We start from the raw sequence: 11,756 nt of genomic DNA, 5'->3' as shown, positions 1-11,756 counted from the left end.
GACACAAGTTGGCGAAAGCTAGACGAGCCTTCTGTATCCGTGCTGAGATTTCGTCACACACCAGACCACGACGGCTGATGAGACTCCCAAGATAAGTGAAGCTGTCAACTATTTTAATTATTGAACGTGAGAAGATAATTCTTTTTATGAACTGATATCAACAAAAGAATTGTTAAAAAGGCGATCTGAATTTTTTTAATTGATGGGTAGATGTTTTGATGGGGTCGCAAACTTGGATAAAACAGCTGTCTAATGCCCAATAATGTTTATTAATTTTCTAGTTGATATCACTTCGTGATGAGAACTACTTTCATACATAACTGATCAATACAAACAACCCAAATAAATAGCAACATTTTCGATCTCTGATGTGCTGGTAATTGTGTACTACTGAAGAGTTCGGATACCCCGAAGTTAAGAAAGTCTTCATTTATGACATTAAGTGATCGTTGCGCTAGAGTGTGAATTCACTCATTTTTGAAATGCGGATAACTAAATACCGTCGCAGTGGACTAAATGAATACGCTTATCGCATGACTTAAAGATCCTGGGTTCCAACTCCAATGATGCTTTAGCTGAGTACTACATTTGAGCTTCACACTAGAATGGAACGGTTGTGGTACTCCAACTCACGTAAATCGGTGGATAAAACCACATAGAAAAAAATATGTACATGTTAGCTAAATAGACTTGTCCTTAACATTCGAACCATCATTCAAAAATATGACAATTTGATTACTTTGTCTAGTGAAAAGATCCTTGTAAATTTACCTGATAATTAAAAACCCTTAGATTATAATCGTTATTATTGATTGATATTTGATTTCATAAAACATTTATGCTTTAGAAACAAAGTTAATAATAAGCGCTAAACATGTTTTACAATTTTAAGATCGATCTCAACAATATTTATTTTTATGTAGACCGGATGTCAAAAAGATTTCAAATTTCTTCAGTGTAACTCATCAAGTTGATTTTATCATCATCAAAATGTCATTATTTATCTTGGTAACCATTGTTAGAATCTATTTTATCAAGAGTTTCCCCTGATAACCAAATTTCGTTTGGATAAACTTATTCTGAAATGTCTAGTTTTTAGCTTGAGAACAAATAAAGATTAAACTGTCCCGTAATATATTACTTATATCCGAAGCGGGAGTAATCACTAAAATCAAAGAAGCACTGAAGGCTGTTTCATCTTTTTCATGAGTGCAGACATATATTCTCTAGATAATTGTGTAAGTAGAACTCTTCTAAACTTGTCACTTAGTTATTGTTTGGGAATTGAATGATTCACTCATTCAGCTTTAGTTGGTTAATGTTACTGAGATATTCCCGTCTGATATTGTTTTTTTTTAGTTCTTGCCTCTTCATATTATTTGACTATATTAAACAGTGACTCTGACTGGAATTTCTTTAAATCAGTATCATAATTACATCCATCAGCAAGTATACAACTGATACCTCAGTGAATTTGTGAAAATTTTATGAAGATTCCAAAGTGTTTTCATCTATAGGGGTAGTGGATTGTAGAAAATGATAAATCAATAAATATTAGCTCTATGTATAAAAATAGTAACGATCACTTTATGATTAATGTCTTGAGTTTGTTCATGTAGATGTACATCATTGAAATGCCTCAACTCAGAAGAACAGAACACCACAATTTTCAATGGTTCTTTAGTGTACGTCATGTTGTAATAGGGATTAATTTTGAACAATATGAAATCTCACAAAAAGTCACTCATGTATATCATTTCGTATGTGTAACAATGTGTCAGGGAGAAATGTTTAAAATGTTAGGGGTATTTTTCGTTCTAAAAAAATACTCATGGTTCAATTGATTTGGCTATCATTGATCATGTTAAACAAATCATTTACAACAGTTTAAATCATTCAATATAATTATAATAGTCATGATTATCTACATCATCAGTATTATAATGCCAATTTTTTTCTACAATCTATTTAGAGCTAACCAAAGTATAAAATATGAACTGTGTATACTTTTTATTTGTTACAAATTAAAACAAGAGTAATTCACTGAAATCTTTTTATTTGACATAATGAGAAACCACTTATTATAACAATAATAATAATAATGTGATAGTAATATGGACGATTAAGTGTTTTTGTTTCTTGTTAACTTTATTTTTAGATCAGAGATGACCGATTTTTAGTATTCTATTCATATTGTGCATTTTAGTTAGTGGTATTCGAGTAACTATAAACCTTTATAAAATAAAATGTAGCATAATTTGGAAACAAATGATAAATATTGAAGAAATAAATCAACCTGAGTTTACATTGGAAATTAACCGATTACTTTATTCATTGCATTTTTATTCAATGAATACTTAATTATTGTTACAATTTACAATTAATTAATCATTGAGTATAGATAAATGTCATGTCTGTCTAGTCCTTTTTTACTGATCGAATTTTATCGATCATTTCGAAATGTTTCGACTGGTTTGAATTATTCTATACACTATGGATGCTAGGTGGTTGAAGTTAGTCGAAAGGAAACTCTGGGTCTATGTTTCATACTGATTTATGCTTAAAGACTTAGTTTCAATCTTTTTGACTAGTGGTCATACGATAACTTGATCAATAGAATTCGATCAAAAATATAGGAGTATATCAGTTCTATGGGAGGTCAGTTGCTGCCCGAACAACTCATCCTTAATGTTTCGGTGTGAAACGGAGTGGTAAAAGTTCGTATCCATCAGCGAACATCAGCTGACTCAATATTTTAGGCACAACTTGTTTGTGAGAGTGTTAACCAGCGATAAATCTAGTTCTAAGGTTTCTTGCCGACATCTTTAAGTACCTAATAAATTGTTACAGCATAAGTGAACTAGGAATGATAGACACAAAAATAGATGTATGAGTGTACGTTGGTCGAAGTTGAGACAATTCACACCACCACGCAGTCACAGAACGAAATAACAAAATGACGATTAATAAATGGGGAATGTTATTAATCGTTGTAGAAAGTTAAAATGAGAAATATAAGTAGCAAGGAACGAATAGAACTAGAGAATATAAGGAATGAAATAAGATTAAGAATAAAGAATCAAAGAAAATCAGGAAATGTACACGACCGTGCTAACTCGATCGATTTCTCTCTTTACGTTTATCCATAATGCCAATGATAGATAATCATCAATAAACCGAAGTTAACTAGGAACTTTAAGCGTATTGTCTTGGTTATTCATAAATTCATACAATGATATTATTTGCCTACTTCTGCGTTCCATATAACTTACATTTATAACTCATATCTTAATCATTTTAGTCAACGGAGGTTTATAAGCTGATTATTAAGTTTTGATATTTTGGACTGACATCCTAAATAAAACCTTAACATTATTAACTTGGTTCCAATACATGTATATATAATTTCATTCTTGTCTACAATGGAGAAATCAATATATATATTTATAAATATTCAACATTTTACATTTTAAGTTGATATATTTATATGACAAAGAATCAAAGTTTATGGGTTAATCATTCAATTTTATCTAAATCAATTATTAATGTGAAGATGGACATTAAAGCCACTGACCATAATGAAATTTAATCATTCAAACTTCAAAATTAACTTTGTTTAAATTTTTATTTGTATCCATATTTGTCTATTAAAAAAAAATATTTTTTTACAAAAAAACCCTAAAATTTTACACCTGCATATAAAAGAAATATATTAATTACTATTCAGTTTCAATGAGGAAAGTGTTTTTTTTTCATTTTAATAAAATAGATGTCAATTTAATAAAGAAAAAAATCACATGATTTTATCCAATAGTTTGTCGTTGTGTGATGATACCTTTGTTGTTTCATGATGAGTAGGTATTTGTAAGGATTGTTCATGTGTCCAACCACCCCCCCACCCTACTTTCATATTTATTAATTTCATTGTGTACAGACCATTTATCAAGATTATATTCTGTAGTTTGTTTTACAATGACAATAAATTCTAGACTATTATTTTCTTAATAAAATTATAGTCTCAGTTATAAATGTTATGCTATTTAAATGATAGTATTAATTTTAAACATCTAGTATTTTAAGCAAAGATGGGTAGTAGCTAGCAGTGGAATCCAGGAAGTGCGTTTCGTCCTTTTTGGGACTCGTCGGCTGGATGTATCTGCATCTTAGAGTTTTCACTCTGGGACCAGTTGCAGTACTAAACATCAATGGGAAGATTCAAACAAATAATACTAAATGCATTTAGACTTCACCCCATCACACAAGCGAGTGGCTATCAGGACTCAGTGGCCGAGTGGATAACGCGATGGTGTTTGAAGCGAGGGTACTGAGTTCGAGTAGCAAAGTGAACATCAATCCTGAGATGCAGGTACATCCAGCTGACGAGTCCCAAATAGGACGAAACACGCGTCCTGGATTCCACTGCTAGCCTTTATCCATCTTCGCTTATAATACTTGTGAATTAAGGCTATATAGAGGCATTAGGCATATTAAGCACATATGCCAATAAGAGACTGACCAGTTGCAGTACTAAAAATCAATGGAAAAATTCAAACAAACAATACTAAGTAAATCTAGTATTTTAAAAACATATTTCACTGCAAAATCTGATAGGATTCTTTATTTGATGACAGTTTTTGACGATGTCTATTTTTAAATCAATATCTGCTTACGAATAGAAAGAAATGACTACCAGTCGAGATTATTTTATCAAGTGAATAAACTTGAATTTGGTGTAATTTTCATCTTATAAAATTGTGTTTGATACAGGTTGGAAATTGTCTTTATTTAGAGATAATTTCTTTTTACTGATCGGTACAAGTTACGTAACTGTAACAAAGATGATGATTGTACATCTCCTTGTATTATTTTTTCTAGTCTAAATAAGGTTTTATTCTGTACTTTGACACTCAACATTTATTTGCAGCATGTATATTAAAATATAATGTCTCGTTTTGCTGATAGACCTAGTAACCTGTTATTTCAAATTTTAGCTTACGCATGACGAGAATTTATCCGTGTGTCACCCCTACTGTACTGGCAAATAATTGGCCAACAACAAACCAATCAGCTTTAAGCTTGGAGATCACGTGCGTAGGAGACCACGCGGTTAATTTTTTCATTGGTAGTTTCTATTCCATGCGATAATTCAACAATTAACTGCTACCACATGACATCGATTATAAATATGATTGGCTTACCAGTTAGCATGCGCAAACAAAAGGACTATAAATTAAGATGAATGGGTAGACTTCACATTATGATGATAGCCATGATTCCTCAGACTGAAATACGAGGAAATTACGCACGTGTACTACCTATTTACAATACATCTACTTGCGACACATTAAAAACACAAACAACCGGATCTAATTTGGTTTTGCAAAGCAATACCTCTTCTAAAAGAGGAAGACGATCGAATGTTCCACCTGAAATTAGAGAACAGACACGTCGGGTGAGTTTATGTAGTACTGTTGTTCTTGATACTATGAAGAATTCGTTCTTATAACTGTGTAATTATAGTTAAATATTCTCGACTAGATGACTTTAGGATATTTATTTTTCGGTTCTGTTCAATTGACCTATCTGAAAGCATTCCATTCTTCTGTATTTGACATATGGATTACGCAAACAAAATTTAAATTTAATCTGACAGTTGTAAACTGATAGTAAACAATAATAAAAGTAGCAAAATTTCTGTATTTTCGTAAACTTAAAGTTGAAATATTTTGATTAAATGAGAACAAGAGTTGAAATAAACCAATCATTATATGATTGTAAGTTATATTATATAATACAAACATTGGTTATTGTACAAGATATATGGACAATACATTTTATTCATTATCATATACAATACAATGTTCAGGGAAACAAAAATTAAATTTTATTTTAATTTCTGTTTTATAAATAATGTTAATTACATATATTAGCAATGAAAACGATTTCTCAGATAATATAGGTTGTATGCATCAATCGACAATAATGGATACACATGACTTAAATTAGAGTACAGAGGTTAAACTCATATGTAACATTTCCAAACAGTGTTTAGTTAATAAACGAAATAAGTGATTTAATGAGAGAGAAACTTAATTCAGTACTAACACTACCTAATAAATTTCAGCGTTACAATTTCATAGAACACTGGAGTTATAACATATCTGAAAATGTTGCATAAAGCGTTTAGCCATATTACATTACATTTTGGCAATTAATCGTGGATGCGCACTGCTGAGGAGTCCCACAATAGGACGAAACGGCCATCCAGTGCTTCCAGGTTTTCTACGGTGGTCTAGCTTCAATTGACTCATGATTTCAAGTATATATAAAAATTTAATTAATTAATTAATAATTCTGGTCAATTAACGAGGATTTTTAGTATGTTTTATTCTTTATTCAATAAACAAATAATTCAGTTAAATAAATAAATTATGACTTGCTTTTCATTTTTTGTACTAACAGTTGAAGAAACAAAGTATGGAACGTAAACGACGTGCATGTATCTCAGATAAAATGAATGCATTACATAATTTAGCAATGAATTTAATTGGAATTGATGTAAGTATTCTATTATAATTGGTAATTTTTATTTCAAAATAGTGATTTTATTTCTTAACAGTTTTAATTAAAAAATTGAAACATTTATTAATGTTATAATTGTGTACCATATTGTGATTAGAATAAAGTCAATGTTATTAAACTTATGTTAAATTAACAACAATTTTAACAGTTGAGATTATGAGTCAATTGAGGCTAGACCACCATGGAAAATCTGGAAGCATTGAACGCTCGTTTCGTCCTATTGTGGGACTCCTCCATGGTGTCTAGCTTCAAGTGATTGATGATCTCAATTATTAAAATTGCTATAATATTCACAAAAACTCATGATATTAAAAACAATTGTTAACCATCTTACTATGACATACAAATAGTGTATTATTGTGATTGAGTTAAAAAATTAGTAAACATTTTTTTCAATGATTATGATATGGTGATAATTGTATACTATACGGGTTATATGAACACTTAATTGGTTCAGCGATTCAGATTATCATTTGTATTGCATAAAATAGATGCATAACCTCACCGATACATTATGACTTTTTTTCGAAATTTGCCTATCAAGCATTATTCCTTATTTATTGATTTATCAAAAGTTGTTATCAATCCCTTATCGCTTTATTCATTACTGGTGTTCTAATAGCTGTTCATTCTGATCTCATTGTAGATATAATTTCAATTATTATAAACTGGTTAAGGATTTATTACAATGTATCTTTATACAATTTATACAGGGGTTTTAGCCAAAATACACATTCGAAGAATTAAACATAGATTTATTGTAAGATTTTTCTTTCACTCTCCTTCGTCTATACACTTAAATAGTATCGATTTATTCATTGGAATTATTTTTTTAGCGTAAAACATAGACTGATCTTGGTTAGACAACCAGTGAAAAGTAAGTAGATTTAGACAGATATTTACTTCTGTGATGGTATTCCTCAGTAGTTGGTATCCAAGACCTTACCTGAGACCAATTCCCGTATTGTCCCATGCTAAGATAAACTTGCTATCCGGTATTTCTTGGTTTCCAATGATTCTCGATTTAAAGTCAGACTGTGATGTAAATTATAAAACTCAGGAATTTCTACAAACCCTCTTTGGTAATGAGAATCAATTTAGTTTCGTTTTGTCAACAAACGACAATTGTTCATTTCATGAGAATATAAGCGGTATCATCACGTGCTATCTTTCAACAAACATTTATTGCTAGAATATTATCGATAAGTCTACACACTTACGATAACATATTTAGTTACTATGGTAACTTATATCATCACAGAAGTTAAGAAGATATTCATCTGTGAAACTTTTGTCATTCTCCCTATCTCAATTAAACATTTCTTTTCTTCTTTTTTTGTATTACAGCCACATGAATGTCATAAAGTAGAAAAAGCTGATATACTTAATCTATGTCATAGTGTATTTAAAGGGATTGCTAACATTGCTAAAGATGAACCTGGTAAGTAGGTAAATGCTATTTATTCTCTGATATGTTCAAGGACAAATTTAATTTGTGTTTGAAATTATGATCATTTTTATTATTGTCGTGATAATTTTATTGTCTATTGTTTACAATATAAGCAGTTTAGTGAAAAAATATATACATATATCAACAATGATTTTCATTCGGTGAAACTTTATCTATTGTTGTTGTTACACGTTTAAGTCTAACTCTTATACAGAGAATCCATTTATTTTAAAGTATCAAATTTTAACTCATGGTATAGATTTATTTTTGCTTCTCTCTGTATGGGACTCTTTAGGAGTAACCATTTACGAACCTACATAAGTGTCGATTTGATTAAAGTTGGAAATGTAGACCATTGGAACCGAACTTATTAGTTTAAATGATAAGTGATTGATCTGGGACCTAAAAGTTTCAGGTTCAGGCCTTCGGTGTAGTTTTTTATGGTTACTACTGAGGAGTCCCATGTCAAAGGTTGATAATATGTAAGACTTATTGTTTCTATGTATTAAATAAAATCAGACCAAATCTTCACAGATATTCCAGTATGCAATAATTATATAAAATAACCTTTTTATTTTAAGCTATATTTTTATATTAATCTTTCTATTCATATGTGATTGTTTATTTGAAGAATTACAAACACGTTTAAGAAAATTGCGTCATGATTTAATTGAGTCATCTTCTTGTACCACCTCACTGCCACATACATCAGCATTACTTTCAACAATTGACTTGAAAGAACACACAGATAAAATAAACAAGTGGGATAATGATGAACATAATTCTCATAATAAAAAGATTCAAGAGATAAATCAATTCCAAGAAAATCAAGATAACCATCTTCAGGATTATCATCGTCGTCCTCAAAAACAACAGCAATATCCACACTTAAACAACACTATATCCTTATCCAGCGCACCAACAATCTCAACAACGACAATTACACATGATGATATGAATCAAAGGACAAATGAAAACAATAAAGAGAATAAAATACCGAAGTTGATCATTAAAAATCCTTTATTATTTAAAAATTATCCTACTAATGATTGTATCACATCATCTATGATTAAAACGTCTACTTCTTTACCAGTGAATAATTTATATTTGAACAGTACGATTAATTCACAGAGTAATGAAACAATGACACAATGTCAATCAACACCTTTACAGTATTTAAGTACATTCAATTCCACAATGAATAATTCTAATAGTGGTTTTGTTAGTAAAAATAACCAATCGATCGAATTAACACTTCATAGTAAGAAGATGCCTATTTTTAAAGAACATCATAGACTGAACACTATTAGTGATCTTACCGTTCGTTCCACTGAGTCATCTTCACCGTTGTCTAACTTAAAAACGAAAAACTTACCATCGTGGTCATCATCATCGCAATTAATATCAGAGGAACATTTATCGGCATTTAGTGCACCAACAAGAAAACCACTTAGTATTATCACAAATCAATTAACTTCAAATAATTCTACACATAATAATCAATATTATCAAAATCAAAAATTAATTAAAACAATTACCGATACAATTCCTTCTTCTATATCTATTCCAACTACACCTGAGAATATAGAGACGTCTATTAAAACTAGTGTCAAACCAATGTGGAGACCATATTTAGACTAGATATTTTTAATTCATGTCAACTATTTCTTTTTCTTTTCTTTTTTTTAAATGCTCACTAACAAAAATTTATACTGTACATAATTAATAATAATATTCTGTTCTCAGAAGTAAACAGTTAAATATTATATAATGTATAAAGATAAGACATGCATGAAAATAAATTATTGATTTGTTTTTACAGAAAAAAATTATATTGACGATGACAAACCTATTTCCATTTGTTCTTTGAACTAGAACTACTGTACAAAATGTTATTTGATTTAAGAGATTATTTTTTTCTATCTAAATATTAAATATTTAAACAAAGAAATAAATATTATTGTCTTTTTTCCCCCAAAAATTATAATCAGAAGGGGTTTTTGTGGAGATTTAGTATTTCCATAGTTGAAAGCATGAGTCAATTGAAGCTAGACCACCAAGGAAAACTTGGAAGCACTGAACAACCGTTTCGTCCCATTGTGGGACTCCTCAGCGGTGCGCATCCATGACCTCGCCCCACGAGATTCGAACCCAGGACCTACCAGTCTCGCGCCGGAGCACTTGACCGATAAATTTTCGTATTTGATCATTGAATATTGATCAATTGAATATTAGTTAAGTGATTGATGGAAGTTTCCATTTCCAAGTGATTTTTATGATGAATGTGTTAAGTAACATTTAAAGAAATCATTGAAGAGTTGTTTTTCTTTTACCTAGTTTTAGATATTTCAAGTGTTGAGTTAGATTTTCTAATGGATACGCTTATTGTCAACCAACTAACTGTAATATGAGAGAATAGAGGTATGTGGGAAGCTTTACTGCAAAAAGTCAATTAATAATAATGACAGTAATAACAGTAATAATACTTAAAGCTCGTGTACATATAGATTTATGCCCTGATTGATTTAAATGGGAACATGTAAGAGGTGACGTTAGATTTTTATGTTTCCACCTGTATCTAACTCAACATATAGGTTTCCGCAGAATTATGACTGGGTTTTTCATCCAGTACACTGGTCTTCAGTTTAATCAGCTTGAATAAATTTTTTCCTTATCTTTATTGCACATTTACTAAGAAATGAAATCTAACCGTATTTACATTGAGAAATTACCATAGAATAAGTTACAGCAGATGAATTTATTTCAAAGTTTTTTTAAAAATTGAATCCCTTTAATCTGACTTGGACGAATATTATTGAGCGATTCCATTCTTATGATAAGAAATTGTTCGGTTCACCTTGATTTCTAATTGTTCTAACGTTTAACTCCGTTACAGAGTATCTTGGTAAAATGTGAGAACCATACATTAAATGTTTCGTTTGTGGACTTCCATCATTTCTCCTTTACATTCTGTATGATTCTTCAAGTGCACAGTTCCTGTCTATTTTCCCTTCTATTCTCTTCAATTCGATCTTCTTAGCCATCTGCTGCCAGTCATTCAACTTTTGACCATTGTTACATACTACTTTCATTTCATCCCACTGTACTGACATGATGTAACAACTTGAACGGATAGAAATACATATCAGGCTCTACGATGCTTACAACTGACTTGTCTTAATTAGTTATTCAAAAATAACTTCAGATCATATTTTCATTTAAAGATAGTGACATGGCTGACATATGAGATAAAATAATTTGTATACACATTTAAACATGATTACAATTCGTACTAACTTAATTACAAACTAGTATGGAATAGTTTTCTTTTTTCTAGTAACTATTTAGAGAAAATATTGTCAATAATAATATTGAATTTTAATATTTGTCCGATGAACTCTGTTAGCAATTTAATAAAAACCGATTTGATGTTCACTGTTACTCAGGTAGAAAATCAATATAAATGTGATTAATAGAGTTGAGATCATGAGTCAATTGAAGCTAGACCACCATGGAAAACCTGGAAGCACTGGACGGCCGTTTCGTCCTATTATGGGACTCCTCAGCAGTGCGCATCCACGACCCCACTCTCGCGGGATTCGAACCCAGGACCTACCAGTTTCGAGCCGAAGCCCTTAACCGATAGACCACTGAGCTGGCATCCAACGGTGTTAATGTCTAACTTCAACTGATTCACGAAATTGAGCAACCATTCACCAATGTC

General features: G+C 30.6%; 1 protein-coding gene and 1 non-coding gene across 2 annotated transcripts; one reads left to right on the top strand and one right to left on the bottom strand.

Moving 5' to 3' along the window:
• Window positions 1–5,257: 5,257 nt before the first annotated feature.
• Smp_132810 (IPR001092 Basic helix-loop-helix dimerisation region bHLH,domain-containing protein) lies at window positions 5,258–9,673 on the top strand (the record flags this gene model as incomplete). Its single annotated transcript, XM_018791956.1, has 4 exons — window positions 5,258–5,452; window positions 6,463–6,558; window positions 7,930–8,023; window positions 8,664–9,673. 4 exons carry the CDS (start codon window positions 5,258–5,260, stop codon window positions 9,671–9,673), a joined length of 1,395 nt encoding a protein of 464 aa, XP_018644864.1.
• Window positions 9,674–11,548: 1,875 nt separating this feature from the next.
• On the bottom strand, window positions 11,549–11,619 carry Smp_tRNA_00278_Pseudo_CGA.1.1. Its single transcript has one exon. It is a non-coding gene (tRNA).
• Window positions 11,620–11,756: the final 137 nt, after the last annotated feature.

This window comes from Schistosoma mansoni (assembly GCF_000237925.1).
Source record: "Schistosoma mansoni, WGS project CABG00000000 data, chromosome 1 unplaced supercontig 0010, strain Puerto Rico, whole genome shotgun sequence".
NCBI classification, from domain to species: Eukaryota; Metazoa; Platyhelminthes; class Trematoda; order Strigeidida; family Schistosomatidae; genus Schistosoma; species Schistosoma mansoni.
The sequence above is the reverse complement of the archived record's forward strand: the minus strand, read 5'-3'. Positions and strand labels throughout refer to the sequence as shown.